The sequence below is a fragment of the Doryrhamphus excisus genome, chromosome 2, assembly GCF_030265055.1.
Source record: "Doryrhamphus excisus isolate RoL2022-K1 chromosome 2, RoL_Dexc_1.0, whole genome shotgun sequence".
Taxonomy (NCBI): domain Eukaryota; kingdom Metazoa; phylum Chordata; class Actinopteri; order Syngnathiformes; family Syngnathidae; genus Doryrhamphus; species Doryrhamphus excisus.
In genome coordinates this window covers 11,135,930-11,156,474 of record NC_080467.1, presented here as the reverse complement: position 1 = coordinate 11,156,474, position 20,545 = coordinate 11,135,930, and the positions used below count along the sequence as shown (strand labels likewise).

Genomic DNA, 20,545 nt, shown 5'->3' with positions numbered 1-20,545 from the left:
TATCATGTATATTTTAGCAAACAATATTTTCCTCATAAAAACGGTACGCCATCATCATAGTTCAGGTTCATCAAATGCCAAACATAAAACAGTTTTAATGTTTTTATTTTACAAAACAGTAAAAGCAGCTCATTGTCCAATAAATAAATTCATTCATTCATGCGGGGGTGCTGGAGCCTATCCCAGCTGTCTTCGGGCGAGAGGCGGGGTCTCCTAGCTGTGAGGTCTGCGCGCTAACCACTCGACTACTGTGCCACTCACTTTTTCTCCATTTCAGGTAAAAACCTCAACTGAAACATCTGTTCTGACGTACAGACGACAACTCATGGAGTTGCAAAAATATCAACATTGAGGCCGAGAGGCTTTCCAAAACGACAAGATGAAGGATGTCGAGCGTATCTGTTGAGCAACAGGTGCCATCGGGTCATTTCTCACGCATGCAACAGTAATGAAGACTTAATGTTGGTGATGACTGGATAATGAGCCTCCACGCAAAGAGCTGCGCTGCAAGAATGCTGCCGGGGAGCGTAATTAGCAGCAGGAAAGCAGACGGAAACAGCTGTAAACTCATGGCATCGTGTTGACAGACACGATTAAAAGGGAGGGACGCCAACGACCGGCCCCTCCATCTTTCATCTGGCCTCCCGGTCTGTCAATCCACACGGGTGACAGGTATAATTTGGCTTGTCAAGCCGTGTTCTGGCTGCTGAGGTGAAAAGTTCAAGAGGAGAAAGAGACGCTGTGTGTGTGGTGATATAAGAGCAGCTGAGGGACACCACACACAGCAGCCATTGTCCCTTACGTCTATTTATGTTTTATGACGCTGCAAGAATCCTTTTCATAAGGAGCTGGTGCGTCAACAAAAACAAGGAAAAAAATGTACTTGAATGTGGGATTCAGGAGGAGTTTTTTGGTCCTGGTGGGAACCGTGGACCGGCTCTACACTCAGTTTACATCAGGGGTCTCAAACATGCGGCCCGTGGGCCAAATGTGGCCCCGCAGGACACTAGTTTGAGCCCCCCGCCTTGATATGAAAGTTTAATGTTTAATGTATGGTATCATGTACCCAGAAAAAAATACGTTTGATTAATGTTCATGTTAAAGGTTAAATAACTCTTAATAGTTATCCTCCCTATCCGTGTGGAAGTGGTAAGTTTTTGGCTATTTAAGTTTAAAGGAAATAACTTGAAGGTTACCGTTTAGGTCGCTAGCTCTCTAGTTTGCGAGTTAGCATGTGTCTCAAGACCCTGCAGTTGCGCAATATGTTGTAAATAAAAAGAGTATAAATGTGTTTTGTCATGTCTACAGGGCTCTAATAATGCTTTGTTAATTTTAATCTGAAAAAAATAATTTGTCTACCCACCAACTATATGTGGTTTCTTAAGTTTTTATTACTTGCTGTTTATCATTATTATTATTATATTTATTTATTACTGATTGATTGATTTTCTTTATTCTTGATTTTTTTTATTTATTTTTCATCTTATTTTGTGCAGAAAAATAAAAATTAAGATATTTGAGAACAGTGGGATGTTTTATCAGAGCTTTTATTGTAGAAAATCGGAACCAAAACACTGAAAAAGTTTGTATATTTTCCTGTTTTTAATAAATGCGTTTTTCTTTTTTTTGGAAAACCTGATGCGGCCCAGCCTTGCCCAGACCCTAGCTCCAGTGGCCCCCAGGTAAATTGAGTTTGAGACCCCTGGTCTACATGGTTTAGTGGACTTGGAGAAGGTATTGGACCGTGTTCCTCGAGGATCCTGTGGGGAGGACTCCAGGAGTCTGGGGTACCGAACAAGCTAATTCAGGCCGTATGAGCGGTGGCATAGCTTGGTTCGCATAACTGGTAATAAGTCGGAATCGTTTCCAGCGAGTGACTTTAATGGACAGAATTTCTAGGTGGAGTCAGGGCGTTGAGGGGTTCAGGATTGGGCTTTGGTGGTTGCACATCTTCATGAGACGTGGTTTGCACAAACGGGAAATCAAACAAATGATTGCATAGCGTTGCCAGGTGGGCGTTTCCTGGCGTAACGCTCGTACGCACTAAAAGCTTCGCCGCAGGGCCGCCTGCCTTTTAAGTCCGCCATGCCTCTGACAGGTGGATTTACCGGCCTTTGCCGAGTTTGTCAACTTGTCACAGACGCCTTTGGGCTATTCTCACTTGCTACTTCCTCCTTTCAGCGTTAAACCGTAACAAGCTAATGAGTAGCATATGTAGCTGTTTTTAGAAGTAGAACTCATTGAAACACTTTATGCTATTACGCTAAGTGTTAGCATTGTTGGAACTAGCGTTTTAAACCGTTTTCATTTGTATTAAGATTGGCAGACAATTAGTGCTATCATGCTAGGTTTTTGCATCGTAACATGTACTCATGTTCATGAGTAGAAATTTATATAGACATTAAGTGTTGTCAGCATGTTTGCACTAGCATGCTAACATTAGCATAGTAACATTTTGTTCAGTATCAACATTGGCAGACACGTAGCGCTGTCATGCTAGGTTTTGAGTGCTAATATAAGCCTTGTTAACAGAGTAACATTTTAGCTGTTTTCATAAGTAAAAGCCTTCTTTAGGTGTGAGCATGTTAGCACTAGCATGCTGACATTAGCATAGTAGCACATTTTGACAAATTACACAAGTATTAACAGATAGTTCTAGCATGCTGGATGTTTCATGCTAACATTAGCATAGTAACATTTTTTCAGTATCAACATTGGCAGACACTTAGCGCTGTCATGCTAGGTTTTGAATGCTAATATAAGGCTTGTTAACAGAGTAACATTTTAGCTGTTTTCATGAGTAAAAGCCTTCTTTAGGTGTGAGCATGTTAGCACTAGCATGCTGACATTAGCATAGTAGCACGTTTTGACAAATTACACAAGTATTAACAGATAGTTCTAGCATGCTGGATGTTTCATGTTAACATTAGCATGCTAACACTGGCATGGTAGCATTTTTCCTAAGTATGAATATACACGGACACTTAGTTCTAGCATGCTGGATGGTGCATGCTAATGTTAGCATAGCAGCATTTTAGCCATGTTCATGAGTAGAAATTTATATAGACATTTAGTGCTGTCATGTTAAGTGTCAGCATGTTATCACTAGAATGCTGACATTAGCATAGTAGCATGTTTTCACATATCACACAAGTATTAACAGACAGTTCTAGCATGACGGATCTTTCATGCTAACATTAGCATGCTAACACTGGCATGGTAGCATTTTTAATAAGTATGGATATGCACTGACACTTGGTTCTAGCATGCTGGATGTTGCATGCTAATGTTAGCATAGCAGCATTTTATCCATGTTCATCAGTAGAACGTTAGATAGACTTCTAACAATGCAACCTTAGGCCAAGAATATGTCGGATTTTCTTGGCTGACTGTATCGCTGTTTTAAGTTGAGAGATATGCATTGGATGAACTCGTGAGTCAATCTGTCAGACTGTTATTCCAATCGACACGCTATTTACATTCAATCCACAGCAGTTTGTCATCTTAGCCAGAAAACCACGCCACAACGTCCAAGAAGATAAATCACAAGCAGGAGTGGGGGGGGGGGGGGGGGGGGGGGGGGGGGAGAAAGAAAGAAAAAGAAATAAAAAAAAAACCAATGTGCAGGAGGGAGACAAAGCACTCTGGGGGCCGTCTTTCACTTCCACATCTGGCCGTGATATTTCAGAGTTAATTAGTCATGCGGCAGATAAATCCATCACGCCGTGGGAGAAACGGCAGGAAGTAGGGAGATATATACGAACGCGCCTGTCAGGACTCGTTCATAAATCAATGGCCGCAGATTAAAAACAGACACGGCTCGGACGGGAAGGAGTTTGGACTGCCACGTTCTTGTGGACAACAACAACAACATGGCTGCTCAGCAAGGAGCGACATGACTGTAGGAAATACTCCAGCAAGTAAATGAATGAGGAACCTTCTTAACTGTAACACAAGTGTAAAAAGAAGTCAACCTTTCAAAAATACTTCAGCAACGACTGCGTTGTAAATCAGTGCTTCCCAAACGCTTGGCCTGAAGCCATGTCCCGCACCTTACTACTACTGGTCACATGAGGCGTTCAAGCGCACTGCGTAACTCACAGTGTTAGGCTGACAGACGCCATGTTTCCGGCGGCGTGGAAGGCAGCTGATGACCATGTGATCTGAACTTGGCGGGAAGCACTAAATCACACATGAAACAGTGCAGGGGGGGGGGGGGGGGGGGGTTGAATGGTGCTGATGTAAAATCCCACATCACAAAAAAAGGCCTGACACGAACCCTGAAAGCTCGCCTTCAAAGGCAGCCCGGCCCAGGCAGGAAGCAGTCACCCCCCCACTTCCTGTCTGGGAGGTGTGAGGGGAAATTGGAGCATTTTGTCCTGTTTGGATGTTCCCTTCCTCCCAAGGACGAGCGATTGTGTAGTGGATTCTCCTTTGTACTAGTGTGAACTTTGACCCCCATGAGGTTGTTGTCGTGGAAACAGCGATGACGGGTTTGTTGGTGTCACGGCTGCTTTGGATTAGGGTGACAACAAAGGAAGAACTGATGGAAAAAACCTGGGTCCTTTCTCCCGTACATACGTTCATCATCATCATCATCCTCAGCTGTCATACAGGTGGAAAAAGAATCTAAGCACCGCTACGGACAGATACTTCTTAACTTCAGCTAGCAAGGACAACATCCCCATACTCAGTACCAGTCTGCAAAGAAGTTAAACACTGGTAACATTGGGAAATATAAAGCTCCTTTAAGCTGTAATGATGCAGGCGTGATGCTACGTTAACGCACGCCACACTTCCTGAAACATTAGCTGTCATTAAGTGTAAAAAGAAGTTAACCAACGGCAATATTCATTTCCAAAAAAACTAATATTAACTTGAAGAATGATAACGATGGTGGCTAGTGGTTAGCGCGCAGACCTCACAGCTAGGAGAGTTTGCATGTTCTCCCTGTGCATGCGTGGGTTTTCTCCGGGTACTCCGGTTTCCTCCCACATTCCAAAAACAATTGTCCATAGGTATGAATGTGAGTGTGAATGGTTGTTTGTCTATATGTGTCCTGTGATTGGCTGGCAACCAGTCCAGGGTGTACCCTGCCTCACGCCCGAAGACAGCTGGGATAGGCTCCAGCAACCCCCGCAACCCTTGTGAGGATAAGCAGTAGAAAATGAATGAGTTCTCCTCCTATTTTGTGTGGAAGTGGTAACTTTTTGGCTTCTTATTTTGTCTTTCCCCAACCTCAGCCATCTCTGTGTGGAGTTTGCATGTTCTCCCCGTGCATGCGTGGGTTTTCTCCGGGTACTCCGGTTTCCTCCCACATTCCAAAAACATGCTAGGTTAATTGGCCACTCCAAATTGTCCATAGGTATGAATGTGAGTGTGAATGGTTGTTTGTCTATATGTGCCCTGTGATTGGCTGGCCACCAGTCCAGGGTGTATCCCTGAAGACAGCTGGGATAGGCTCCAGCACCCTTTGTGAGGAAAAGCGGTAGAAAATGAATGAATGAATAATAACGATGCGACGCTAACTCGCATCAGCGACGACACACTGTTCAGCCTTTTCACAAAACTACCTGACAAGATTAAATACTACTAAGCCACAGTGGTATTACCTGAAATACTACTAAGCCACAGTGGTATTACCTCATATGCATAATTATCAGGCTGATATGAGGGTATTATGACATCACACTGAGAAATCCAATACCATTAAACATAGCTCCAATGACCTATCACTTAGATAAGCAAATCAAGCACTCCTTTTTTCTCCTGCCTGTGACGTTAATGGCCTATCGTAACTTCTCCTGAGGTCACTCGGAAACGAACATTTACTTTAAGAGGAAGGACGTTGTACCAAATGCTCCACTGTGATGAGTGGGGGAAAAAAAACACAGAGAACAGAGAAAACGTCGGAAACATGCTAAAGCTTTGCCAGAGACCTCCGTGGCAGCACAGCTGCTGCTTGCAGCGTGTGCCCCAATATAGTGCACCTTGCTGGGCCATAGCGGGTTGCTCCTCCCCCTCTATACTCTGCTTCTCCTGGTAGTAGTCATGTCATGATATTTCATTAGCTTTCTGACATCTTATTGATCGCCCTTTCACCGCTAATTAACAAAGATAATAAAAGTGCCGCCGCTCATCGACATCAAACACGCTGAGCTGAACTCGCTTCTTTTCCCGCCAAATGAGGGACGTACAATTATTATTATTATTATACTTCAAACTGAAACCAGGAAAACGCAACAGAGCATCCGATTGTATTCGACAGTCAAACTGCATGGTGAGTACTAGAAATGTGTACATGTTGGCAGGTCTGCAGTAACCTTGAAAGTACCCCCTGCCCCTTTTGCCCCCCCCCCCCCCCCCCCCCGACCCGCTATTTAAGACTTTTAAGCTACAGTAGGTGCTTAAAAGGTCTCTTTTTGTGTAACCCGCACACAAAGCTTTCTACATCTTCCACCATCTGCACCTATCCCAGCTGGATTTCCTTGGCCTTGGTTAGCATGCTAATAACAGGCTGCAGTGATGCACATACCAACATGACGTATTAATGACTACATTATTGAAAAAAAAAATGGGGATTTGTTGGGATCGGTGGGCCAAGACAGCTAGCTGATTAGCATGAAAGCTGCAGACACATGAGATGCCGTGTTGCCAGGTGGGTAAATTCCACCATCAAACATGGAGATTTTTAACAACACTTTTCCAGTGCACTATTTGTGGACACCTTTGTGCCTTATTAAAAATGGCTAAAAAAAAATCCAAAAAGGCGATGTAGTATGCGTTTAAAAAGACAAGTATTGTTTTGTAGATGCTCATGGGCCACATCAAACGGAAAGAGAAGATTCGGGGGATGTAAAAGTGGGACATCCAGATGTCCAGAAAAGTCATTAAAAGAGGCTGTAAAAGATGTTTGTATTCATGTGTGTGTGTGTGTGTGTGTTTGGAGTGATTTATGGGGCCTCTCTTCCTGTGCCAGCAGTTTGTCTCCTCTAGCATGGAGGATGAATGGTCCACTGTCAGCTCTGCCTCCTCCTCCGCCACGCTCAAACCACCTCTCCTCCTCTCTCCTGCGGACGCTATCTTATCTTTCCTGTCCTTCCCTGTCCTACCACACGATGACCTCACATAGGTGTTTTTTTTGGGGGGAATGCTAGCTTGATGGAAGATGACATGCTAACGATGTGTCGGCGATGTTGATGGGCGGGCTGAGTTATTGCAGCCTACAGCTGATTATTGGAGCATTCATCAGTCTGGGATTAGCGCTATCAATACGGCTGTTTGTAAGGACTGGCCTGCGTGGTAACGCTTTAAAACGCAGGCTGCCTCCACGTTATTTAACGGTCCGTGCGCCTCCAGTGTAGCATATCTCCACCATATTTAATGATCTTTGGCAATGGTTCATGAATTTTCACCCTCAAGTGCCAGCTCAAAAATATTTCTTTGCTTGTATTTGGTTTGTGTACGGCCAAACGAAGCATCCACACGCTGCTGACTTGGTTTCTGATGGGACACTATCGGCTAAAGGTGCACCATAATTATTGGGAATTATGACATCATACCGATACACTAATAAGAGATCAGGTGACATTTATAAAAAGGTTCAGATGAGGTGAGACTACTTGTACTGGTAAGATGGTATGATGGATGGCTGGAAGGATGATATTATTAAAAACTAAAAATACAGCTATCTTTTCCTTGTCACATTTGGACTTTATTCTGGGAAAATTGCAGCTCATTGATCCATTTCTGTTGTTTTTTTTTTTTTATTTTCCAATGTTTGTCTTTTCCATAATATTTTGACCTTATTCTGCTCTCATTATAATTTTTTCCACAACCTATTGAAGATGATAATGATAGTAAGTATGTAGCAACAGGGGCTGCACGGTGCATGAGTGGTTAGCGCAAAGACCTCACAGCTAGGAGACCAGGGTTCAATTCCACCCTTGGCCATCTCTGTGTGGAGTTTGCTCAAAGACAGGCTGGGATAGGCTCCAGCACCCCCGCGACCCTCGTGAGGAAAAGCGGTAGAAAATGAATGGATGAATGAATGTAGCAACAGGAGACATATGTGACATATTGCATTGTAAAACCAAGCGGTGTCCATATTTTGTCCACGGCTGAGGCTAGCTTGCTAGCTAAGGTGTAAAAAGTCAATAAGATGAGCGTTATTCACAGCCTTAATCTCCTTCCTTAAATTAGAAGCCAAATAAAAAGATACAGCCTCTGTCGGGCCTTCCTTTTTACAGCGTGCCATAAAGCGGCATGGCGGCACCTTGCGTTAGCTCGGCCAGGTAGTGCAGACTTGGAAGAGCTTTTACAGCGGCAGGCAAATTGAGAATAGTGATTTTCCTATTAAAAAAAAAAGGGCGGGCTGGAGGTTAATGAGCAGCTTTGATGGGAGGACGCCGTCAAACAGGCTGACTCTTTATTTGCGGCCACGTCCGAGTCGCTGATTAAACACGGCCGAGCCTCTCGGATGTGCCGCCAGCTGTCCTCCGAGTGGCACGCTCGTAAACGCCCGACCTGGCGGGGGTCTCGTAAAGCAGACATAATGCAGTCATAAAGACGTCACGGCACCCCGTCATAAACATTAACGACTCTTTATGGACCGGGACGGACGCTAGCAGCGCTCTGGCATTGTGTTGCGATATCAAACACGCTCAGAGATGACTTTCACAACAAAACGTCGGCCAAGTGAAGACAACAACCCACATGCTAGCTAGTAAGACAGAACTACTTGGATCAACTTCATTATGCAGATTTCATGTCTAGAGGGCTTTAGAAGGCGGTAAACAGGTATTCTGTCTTATTTTTGTTCATTATGTCTGCTATATTGGCTAATAGGAGTGTAAAGGTGACTGTAAGGGTGTTATTTCATGACTAGAGTGCTCTAATCAGGTTTAAAAATGTATTTAGAAGGTGGTAAACAGGTATTCTATGTCTTATTTTTGTTTATTATGTCTGCTATATTGGCTAATAGGTGTAAAGGTGACTGTAGGGGTGTTATTTCATGTCTACAGGGCTCTAATCTGTTTTTTTAAAAATGTATTTGGAAGGAGGTAAACAGGTATTCTATGTCTTATTTTTGTTTATTATGTCTGCTATATTGGCTAATAGGAGTGTAAAGGTGACTGTAGGGGTGTTATTTCAGGTCTAGAGGGCTCTAATCATGTTAAAAGGTGTATTTAGAAGGTGGTTAACAGATTTTCTATGTATTTTCTCTACTATATTGTTTTTTCTGTTTACTACATTGGCTAATAGGAGTGTAAAGGTGACTATAGGGGTGTTATTTCATGCCAAGAGGCAAAAGATTAGTAAAACTTTCTATAAAATGATAGCAAAGCGTTTTGACATCTACTCGACCTGGAGGGGCACTATGTGAGTTGCCCCTCCAACGAAACTGGGTACAGCAGAACAGAAGCAGGATGAAGACACAGCCGTCCCACCTTCCCAGCAGGGGGTCCATCAGCCTGTCCTGTGAAGACGTGGCCAGGCACCCACCTGCCGAGACAGATTCTATCACGCTGGGTAGCAAACACCTCCGAGTCTTAGGATTGGAAGACGTTTGTATTGACGTGATGTCGGCGGGTCCGGCGAGGCTACAAAGACCAGATGTGTGTGTGTGCGCCCGAGCAGAGCTGTCAGGCTTCCTGGGGTGAGACAAATGTGTTGGTAATTTACAAGCGTGCTTAAATAGTCGTTATTCTTTCCTCGCCGAGCTCTCTCAGGATCTGCCGGGCTCGTTTATCACCGGCGACACATAAAACCACAGAGTCTTCTTCTTAAATCACCTTTTATCAAGGAGAAGATCCTGACCGTTAATAGCCGCCGTCACTTCAAATATGTTCATAAAAATTGCTTGTAAACTTTTTAGCAAATACTTTGTCAGAGAAATTCCCACAGTAACGTTAGGGTATGAAGGTGGACAGACGATCCCACATCGACCCAGACTCCCACATCCCTGACACCCCCCCATCCTCCCAGGAGGAAGCTTAAAGCACCCCATGAGGCACCACCCCAGGACCAGTAGGTGATGCAAAAGTTATGGGCACCAGAGTCCACCTGGGTAGTCGAACCCCACAAAACTGCCCCCTAAGCCGTCCCCGGTGGAGGAGTGGCTCCCGGCCACAGAACCAGCACCCAAGGGGGACAAGTGCACCCATGCTGCCATCCATCAGGCCCCAAGAGAGAGAGGAAGGCAACAGACGAAGGGTTTGGAATGCAGAGGAGCAAGAGAGCCTAACTGCCACCCACCCTTCAGGGGCAGGGTAAAGGCACCCCAGGAGGCAGCAGGTTTTCCTGGGTCCAAAATGAGAGGCAGGCCACCTTCCTGACTCTTTTCTTAGCTAACATCAAGCTTGCTTCTGACGAGCCACACTCGTGCTCATCAATCAGCGCCCCACGCAGGGATGACACCCTTGAAAAAGAAGGTGCCCGGAAGTCCCACGCCGACGGCTTAATCCTGGGGAGACTTTCACAGGAAGCGAGGGAATTCAATTTCCTGCCAAGCTTGTGCTAAGGTATGCTAATGTAGCGCGAGCCAGAGCACATGTGCGAGCGACTGGAAGATGCTGCTTGTTTTTGCGGATGCCATAAATCAAAGCCACGCTCTCAGGTATCATGTGACCGACGCTGGAAGATGAGGGCGGCAAACTCGATAATGGTCCACGCATCTGACCTCGTTAGTCTCCACGCCAGCAATGAATCACGGCGAGGTGACACGGCTAATCGTCTCATCTCAAGGAGCTTCCAGTAAATGCGCTTGAGGATTATTCCTCTCATCGGTCCCCATCAGACGGGGAAACGTGGCTAAATGCCCCGTGGTAAAAGCATACAACAGACAAGAGCAACTTCCTGTCAAGCGAACACTTTCTCTTAGGAACATCCCAGACAGGCGTTCGGGATAAGAGTGTGTCTGCGGTGCGGACAGCTGAGAAGGCGTCCTTGGAAGCCGATCTGCTGCCAACGGCCATGATGATGGTGCGGCTTATTGGCCTGGAAGTCTTCTGTAATGGCGGCGCTGACAGACGGCGACCACCCACTAGCCCGTCATTTATTTAGGGGGGGTGTTGTCCCCACCCCAGTGAAGAGTTGGCATCATACTTTCAGCTGCCGTCGGGTTGAGTTCCCGTTATGCGTGACGCCTCTGATGTGATGGGACAATTAATACAATTACATGCTGGTTCAGACGCTTACATTAAATAGCGGTTAGAGCCCAAAATTTCGAAGTTCTTGTGTTGCTTTACAAAATATCAACCTTTCACTTCACACCACGTGGTCCTCGCTGGAGGGAAAAAGTTTGGAGCATCATTAACAAGTCACTATTGCATAAGAGAGGAGGCCTAGCTAGCTCACGTGCTAAGATATTAGCATCTGCAGCTGATGTCTGCTTAGCTCAATCCATCAGCCACTGTTTCATTCCCAGCGATGTAACACATAAGCAGCGAGAGCCAATAACAATTGGAGCTAGCCAGAGGAGGTGAGGAGGAGGTGGGGGGCATTTAGATCCACAGTGGTGCTTAATGACCCCCCCCCTGGTCGGAACAAATGACTTTAAGCAAAGAAAAAAAAGGTACTCTCAGCAGAAAGCTATCTGGACCCTGTTAGCCACAAACTAGCACAACATACCGAGCCAAAGCAAGTCCAGGCACCTCTGAGGAGGTTTGCATTGGGGAGGTGGGGGGTTGGTTAGGAGGGGGGCAGGTCAGGGAGGACCGCAGGGCGGCCATCGATTGTCCGCCAAGGTGTGATGGATGATGCAATAAGTGGCAGCGGCCGGCGGATGAGGAAGAGGAGGAGGGAATGATTTGTGCTCCTTAAAGTGGTGATGAAGGAGCACAAGGTGGGAGGGGGGGAGAAAGACATGGAGAGAAAGTGGAGGAGATTTTGGAAGGAGTGAGATCATCTTAATGGCTAGGGGGCAGATGGGGAGGTATTAAAAAAGGGATGGGCGAGATGATGTACGCCCCCTGCTGGAGTGGAGTGAGCCAGGCGGGGGCAGCACTGAGCCTTGGAGGAAGAATCCAAGACTCAGGGAGTGTGTGGTTTCCACGATCATCTTCTGAACAGCCTTGGTGGTGTCCAACGTGAGAGCTGGATGCAAAGAGACACCATTGGGAGAGTCCATCTGATGGCAAACTCATATTAATAGTCATGAAAACAACCTCCTCCGAGGCACAAGGCTCAGTAAAGCATAGATATGATTTTTTTTTTAAATATGATTTTTAACATTAGTAGAACCCTCTAGACATGAAATGACACCCATATAGTTCTCCTTACACTCATATTAGTCAATATAGTAGACACAATAAGAGAAGATGTTAAAAAACTGTTTAGGACAGAGGTCTCAAACACGCAGCCCGCGGGCCAAATGTGGCCCGCAGGACACTAGTTTGAGGCCCCCGCCTTGATATGAAAGTTTAATGTTAGTGCGGCGCCCACAAGTTTGATATGGATGCTGTATGGTATCATGTACCCAGAAAAAAATATTACGTTTGATTAATGTTCATGTTAAATGTTAAATAGCTTAATTTGGAAGTGGTAAGTTTTGGGCTTTTTAAGTTTAAAGGAAATAACTTGGAGGCTACCGTTTAGGTCGCTAGCTCTCTAGTTTGCGAGTTAGCATGTGTCTCAAGACCCTGCAGTTGCGTAATATGTTGTAAATTTTAAAAAAAAAGAGTATAAATGTGACTATAGTCGTGTTTTGTCATGTCTACAGGGCTCTAATAATGCTTTGTTGATTTTCATCTGAAAAAAATTGTCTACCCACCAACTATATGTGGTTTCTTAATTTTTAGTTATTTGCCGTTTTATTATTATTATTATTATATTTATTTATTACTAATTGATTTTCTTTATTCTTGATCTTATTTTGTGTAGAAAAATAAAAATGAAGATATTTGATAACAGTGGAATGTTTTATCAGAGCTTTTCTTGTAGAAAATTGGAACCAAAGCAAAGTTTATTCATTTTTCTGTTTTTAATAAATGCATTTTTTTGGGGGGGGGGAATCTGATGCGGCCCAGCCACGCCCAGACCCTAGCTCCAGTGGCCCCCAGGTAAATTGAGTTTGAGACCCCTGGTTTAGGACCTTCTAAATACATCTTTTTAAATGTTATTAGAGCCTTCCAGACATAAAATACCATCCCTACGTATAGTCAACCTCCATGATGATGTCTATGTAAAAACCCTTGATTCTATCTGGACTCTTGTTATGGGACTGCTACAGAGGAGCCAAGGATAGACAAGTAGTCGCTCCAAGAGAGGCCATAAATGATGACCTGTGATTGGCTAGCCGCGCCAATGCTTCACCTTCTTACAGGCCTTTTTTGAAAACAATCCTCACATACGGAAAGTCAGGCATCTTTCGTGCCAGAGTAAAACTCTGACAGGGAGGGTAAAAAAAAACGTTTGTGTGATCATTACCATACATCAGGCCAACAAATGAGGCTTTCAGCGAGCGCTAATAAGAATTTGACAAATCACGAGCAGCGGAGAATTAACCCAAAGCGTCAAAACAACCGGAGCCACCATGATGGATGGCGAGGGCATGGCGTCGCCCATTAGTCACACGGGAGAAGAGGAAGGAGACGCGACCAAGGTCAGACTTAGAAAGCGGGGGGGGGGGGGGGGGGGGGGTCGGTGTCTTCAGCAAGTTGCCGCATTTAGCACAAATGAAACCCAGCCTATCATCATCATCATCATCATCAGCTACAAGTTGCTTCCATTTGTTCTGCCAAGACCCAAACATCAGCACTAAGAGCCGTCCAAGCTCCTCCCAGCAAGACCACAACATAGGAACCTGGATCATAAGTCAACAATATGCTAACAAAATCCCCACATTTTGTGACACAGAAAAATGTTTCATTACTAGATGAATAAGATTTGAAGAATATGCAGAGGCACAGGAAAAATCAAGCCGTAGATCAAAAATGGCCCGCAGACCGCACACTGGACACCTCTCATATAGACATAAAAATTCCACTATATATTTCAAATGTATTATTCGTTACTTAGTCATTTATTTTGATTTAATGTATGAATAATATATTATTCATGTTTTATTTTCATTATAATAAATGTATTATTGGGCGGCACAGCGGTCTAGTGATTAGCGCACAGACCTCACAGCTAGGAGGACCAGGGTTTGCATGTTCTCCCCGTGCATGCGTGGGTTTTCTCCGGGTACTCCGGTTTCCTCCCACATTCCAAAAACATGCTAGGTTAATTGGCCACTCCAAATTGTCCATAGGTATGAATGTGAGTGTGAATGGTTGTTTGTCTATATGTGTCCTGTGATTGGCTGGCCACCAGTCCAGGGTGTACCCTGCCTCTCGCCCGAAGACAGCTGGGATAGGCTCCAGCACCCCCCGCGACCCTTGTGAGGAATGAATGATAAATGTATTATTAATAAATGTATTACTTTTTATAATAAAAATAATTATATTAATGAATATTGTCATCTAATTTTTTTTACAAAGACCACTAAATTTTACTTCACTATTCTTTAACATTATTTTTTTTCAACATTACGTTTTATATTATTTTTCATCAAAACTTTATTCTTTAATATTGTCATCTTATTTTCAAGAAAGATTACCACCTAGTTTTTCTTTATTATCTTTGTTATTTTCTTTAATAAGGAAAAAAATACCATCAACTTTTACCATTTAAAATAATTTAACGTTTACAACTTGTTTTCATGAAACAAATACTAACGCTTTTATTACTCATAATTCATTATTAGTATTTAATATTTTTCAACTTATTTTCATGTGAAAAAAATAACCCTGCTGTTTCCGAGGAACTGAGCATTCTTTGTCCACCAATCAACACACGGCACGGTCTAGCTCCGCCCTCAACCACTAGGTACCCTAAAAAGTGGTGCATCCAAGTGACTCCAGCAAGGATCCATGAGCGCGGTCCCGGCTTCAAGGTGTCAGTTGGGGAGCATTCCATCACGGCGACACCCAGACGTCATGTAAATGAGCTGTGAGTGCGTCCCATCCGTCATGCCGCCGCACGCGCTCTCCCATTATTATTTATGACCGTAATTGGCCCGCGTTTCCTCGGGCAATGACTCAGAAATGATGGATATGACAACCGCCCCACTTGGCACACAGTGTGTATGTGTGTGGGGGGGCTGGAGTAATACATTTGTAATAACGCTTCCTACCTCAAGAGGCGGTGGAGAATCATGGTACCAATCAGAGAGTACGGGTGATGCTCAGGGTGCTATTTTGGTCATTTTGCCACATAATCAGGATACTCGCTAGTTTCAGATAATGAGGTTTGTGCATTTGTCTTGCTTTCGTTTCTACTTTTTGTATTGTGAAACTCTATGTTGAACCTCCTGAAGATAAAACATTTTTCAACTGTTTGATGAGGAATGGGCAAGTGATTTGGTGGTGGCCTAGCTTGGAAAAGCTCATGGACACGTTTCAAGAGAAACCTTTTGTGTATTTTTGTATATTAACCAGCAGACAAGAGGTGTTTGGGTCCATTTCCTTGAGGGTTTCCAGCTGTGTTATGGAAGCAAACAGTGTTATGGCGCACCCTGCTGGCCACTTTTAACACTAACACAACTTGCTCGCAGGAAATAAAAAGCGGACAAATGTATTGGAATTGATGTTCTAAATATATTAAGAGTAAAAATGTCATGTAATATATTTGATGTTTATCCAATGATAAAGCACTCTTGCATCTAATATAATATATTTGATGTTTATCCAATGATAAAGCACTCTAGCATCTAATGGGTGGTATGATACGAATATGATGTATTATAATAAATAGAATCCAATACAAACATCTACCTTTAGAAAGATAATGCTCAGTGGATAGTGCAGGTGTACCTAATGAAGTATCCGCTAAGTCACATGATGACTAGGAAGCGCCCTGCATCACGTTGCTTTTCACACAGTCAGACGAGTCGGGTTGCTGTCCGCTGTGCCGGTGGCCGAACTCGAAGCGGATCCTCAGCTCTCCCATGTGGCAAAGCGGAAGCACGTCGGGGGTCCACTCGATCTCCAACGGACGGGCGTCGCTCAGGTCATCCAAGCCGGGCCCTGCGCGGATTGGGAGATCAGAAAATGACAACGCCGTTCAAACATGCATTTTTTCCCCCTAAAACAACAAATTAATAAATTATTACCGTTTCGTGGTTAAATACAGTATATGATCATTTTTATGCATATACAAGCAAAGTGTGTGTATTCCTTTAAGTATTTTCAAGCATAACCATGGCTAAGAAGTAAAATACAAATACTAGACAGAAGAAGATTCAACTTGTGAATGTAGTACTCTACATTGGCCACTAGGTGTCAACAGAACCGTGCTTCTATCCTTGTCATAAACTAACAAAAATAAGCTCACCAACTCTGAGGAACGTCTGCAGCTCCATGGGTCGAATTGCTTGCGGCCGATCTGTTCCAGCTCCCTCCGGCAGCTCCGGTTGGGGCGGCGGCAGTTGCGGACAACGAAAGCGAGAGTAGGAACCATCCACGTTTTTGACAAAACTCTGAGTGAGTTCCAGCTCCAACTGGCAGACACGGCGGGTGGGACATCAAAGGACGAACGGGGGTGGGGAGACATAGTAGGATGGGCAAGCGGTGGCAGTTTACCTCGGGGGTGTCAAAGATGCGTTTGACCTGTGCCAGGTTGGTGATGTGCCAGGTGTACTTGGAGAAAGAGCCCAGAGGGGGAGCGTCCCTCCGCACAACCACTGAAGTGGACATGGAGACTGGTGAGCGTCGTACATGATCGTAATCAAATGCTATTTTTCATGTGGTGTGTGTAAAACTAAGACGGGAGCAACAACAAATGAAAAACACCATTCATCAGTATCAGCTTGGAGTCACCATTTGATGTGTCGTAACAGGCTAGCTAGCTGGGCACGCAAGGTCATAAAATCTTATCTTTATGCATGCCCACAGTGTCGGCATTTGTGAGCAAATATAAGGTGAAAGAAAAAGGTTAAAAATACAGTATAATAGTCTACCTGTACAGCATGGGATGGTGCATTCAAGGACCGTCCAACAAAAGGAACTCACAACAAACATTTGTTTGTTTTTTTCCGCTTTTTCCTGATTATGGAGTCGCCACAGCGGATCTTTGAACAGGCAAAATTTATAAGTGTATACTGTTTTTTTTTCCGTGTTTCCAAAATTTATATCAATTTTCATCCATCCAGTTTCTATACCGCTTATCCTCACTAGGTCGCGGGGGGAGCCTATCCCAGCTTACTTCGGTTGAGAGGCGGGGTATACCATGGACTGGTGGCCAGCCAATCACAGGGCACATATAGACATAACCATTCACACTCACATTCATTCCTATGGACAATTTGGAGTGGCCAATTAATTATGTTTTTGGAATGTGGGAGGAAACCGGAGAAAACCCACATGCACAGGGAGAACATGCAAACTCCACACAGAGATGCCCAAGTGGAGAATCAAACCCAGGTCTTCCCGATCTCCTGACTGTATGGCCAACATAGCTATGCTAGTGTCGCTAACGTGCGACAATGAGGACAGGACATCGTCACCTGTTGTGAAGTTAGGCAGCCTCCTCTTGGAGCCGAGCGACAAGCGATGCTGCAAGGCGTTAAAAAACGGCTGAGGAATGTGGTACACCAGAGGTTCCGGATTCCCTAAATGAAAAAAAAACATTGAAAAACATTCAACCCAGAAAGGAGTAGAAAGTCACTTCAGCCTTACCATCCAGCTGGTAGTGCATGGCCTGGTGGATCCGCTCTGTGACGCCAGCCAGCCACTGGTGGAACCCCAACGTCACAGAGTGCTCATCCGCAGCCTGACCACCACCTGTGGAGGTCAGGGAGAAACAATTCATGGCTGGGAAAAATGGGAAAATCCTAAACCTGGAGGAGCAAAAGTACCCAAAAGTGCTTCCTCCTGACGCAGTTTCTTTGCTTTGTGTGGAGATTTCACCGTTTCGGTGTGCAGCGGAGGCCTCTCGCAAGGAACGATGACTCTGCAGGTGGAGTTTGGTAGTACGCCTTAAACACACAGAAGTAATTAGGGCGCATTTGGAAGACCATGACAACGTTTGAGAGGCCAACCCTCCAGATTTCACAGTATTGACTGCAATATGGGCGCAATACTCTTAACATCCACACCAGTCCACATGAGAGTACATTAATCCCCCACTCGGGGCATTGTGTGCCAAGAGGACACCATCTTGGAAATTGTTGGAAATCAGGAGGTTAGCATTTACGACTTGTACCGTTTGACGAGGAGTTGATAAAAGCCGCAAATTCTGCCGTGAGCTTCTCGTCGCTAGCGAAGGCGCACACGCAGGCGTAGAAGTGCAGGCAGGGTACCGACAACCCCCCGCCTGGCTCGGCCCCTTCGGCCCTCCCCCTCCTGCTGTCCCCCTGGCAGCCACAGTGAAACATGGCTTGCTGTTGCTGAAGAGCCGCATCGTTTTTCGGTGCCTCGGTTCGTCCGCCGGCTCCCACGGTGAGATGCAACAGGCCGTGAGGGTGCTTAGAGTCCGGGTGGCACTTGACCACAAGGGTGTCCCTGGACACGCGCTGCACTAGTGGCCCCAGGGACTCTGTGGCCAGCCTCCAGAGCTCCTCCTTGGCTTGCACGGAGGCCTGCAGAGCTTCCAGGACGGAGCTCTTGACGCTGAGCGGCGTGGCGCGGTTGGCGCACTCGATGGCGTGCTTGATGTGGGCGCAGAGGCTGTCATATGACACCTTGCTGTGGCTTGACTTTTGACCCTGCTTGCAGGCGGCCATGAAGCAGCGGCCCAGGTTGATGTGAGAAAGCTGGGAGGCTCTGTTGCCTGTGGCGATGGTGGCGTCTGTCGCAACGAGCTCCACAAAGCCAAACTGGGTGTTTGCTCTTCCTTTTTGACAAACTGAAAACACCTGCACCCCGCCTCCCTGGTTGGCCTTCTCCTCGCCGTCTGTTATGACTTTGACCACCTCCATGGTGTCCTTCCTGCCCCTCCGGACCTCCAAAGAGGCGTTTCTGAGAGAAACCCCACAAACAGCGTTCTTGCAGCTGAGTCCCCGGGTGCCATTGTAAACGCCACACTGGGGACACTTGCGAATGCCCCGCAGGGTGGCCCTCCCCAGGTTCGAGAGGAAAGCCGGGGTCACGGAGGGCGCCCCCTTGCGACTGTCTCTCTGCTTAGCAGCCAGGTTGGGTGTTGACGTTTGCTGGGTGAAAGGGGACAGGACATGGCTGTATGAAGAGGACGCACTCTCCATTTTCAGGTCACAAATAGTGGGGTTGAAGCCGAAGTCTAAAAATAAACAGGTTAGAAGATTAATTGGGGAAACAAACACCCAACAAACACCCAAAAATCCCCATTAAGATTGTGACTTGTAACTACAGCGTGACATCGTGGAGTCTTATGTGATTGTGTTCAAGAAAGGTGCGTTAACTACCTGAAAAGCATGCCGTTGGTCAAATTCGGCTCCAATTTGGCCTTCAAACCAGCTCGACCGTCGCCATTGCTCCTTACATCCCGACACCCGCATTGCGCCTGTAACGACACTCCTAATTGGCCAGAGGGAATCACGTGGCTTAAAAAGGCGGTTACATCCAGGACAAAGCATTTCGGGATTGTAGTTGATTTCAAACTAGGACGTTGTAGTTAAAGACACATTTTAAGTTATTTTCCGGTACGAAGTCGAGTTTTATTTGCTGAAAATGGTTAGCAAAACCAAAAAGGTAAATATTAATACTACAATGTTCATTAGAATTGCATATATTACGTTTTTTTGAAGTACATAAAATTGCACTTTGTATTTTGATACATACGTACATGCATTGTCAATCATGTATACATTGGGTAACCATTTTTGCCATTTAAAAATTTAGTAATTTTCTTAAAAAGTGACAATGGACTTATGAAAGGTGAGTAAACTACCTGAAAAGTGTTCCGTTGGTCAAATTCGGCTCCAATTAGGCCTTCAAAGCAGTTCGACCGTAGCCATTGATCCCTCTGTGCTAGCAGCACTCCTAATTGGCCAGCTGCGAGCGCGCGGATTAATAAGGCGGTCACTGCCGGCGCTATGCATCTTGGGATCTGTAGTCGGCAGTGTTCAGAAGATGCTTTCTAAGCTATTTCCATTGGATGGTTAGCAAAACCAAGCATGCACATTTTAATCCGTATAACGTTGATTTGCTCATGTTTTACGTTTTCTAAGAACAGAAATGTTGCGAAAAAATATACTGCATTTCTGATGAATGGTCAAAAAATTATATTTTAGGCATCCAATTTTTTGGCCACTTTAGAATTTACAAAATTTTCTGAAAAAGTTGAGAATTGTTCTTTTTCCATCAACATTTTAATGGGGGCAAATCCAAATTAAACTGTTACGCAAGTGTAAACAACTCTTCCGGCAAAATTCCAGCAGGGTGTAAACATTCTTACCTGCTGATTTTTGGCTAAAGTAAACAAAAAAAAAGTAACTCACTGATAAGGCAACACGATGGAGCCCTCAACCACATGAAGAGGATGGCGATGGCCACAATCTCTCCTCTATGATCAATAAAAACAGACA

General features: G+C 45.0%; 1 protein-coding gene across 2 annotated transcripts; it reads right to left on the bottom strand.

Annotated features, from left to right (window-relative positions):
* Positions 1–14,623: 14,623 nt before the first annotated feature.
* On the bottom strand, positions 14,624–20,211 carry c2h2orf42 (chromosome 2 C2orf42 homolog). Of its 2 annotated transcripts, none has more exons than XM_058064480.1 (9): positions 19,909–20,211; positions 19,424–19,535; positions 18,247–19,278; positions 17,900–18,019; positions 17,721–17,825; positions 17,549–17,653; positions 16,626–16,726; positions 16,378–16,543; positions 14,624–16,070 (listed from the first exon to the last, which is right to left on the bottom strand). In XM_058064480.1, exons 3-9 carry the CDS (start codon positions 19,241–19,243, stop codon positions 15,889–15,891), a joined length of 1,776 nt encoding a protein of 591 aa, XP_057920463.1. In that variant the 5' UTR covers positions 19,244–19,278; positions 19,424–19,535; positions 19,909–20,211; the 3' UTR covers positions 14,624–15,888. The 2 variants fall into 2 exon arrangements, with proteins under 2 accessions (XP_057920463.1, XP_057920462.1); XM_058064479.1 differs by having other exon boundaries at positions 19,424–19,521.
* Between the last annotated feature and the right edge of the window lie 334 nt (positions 20,212–20,545).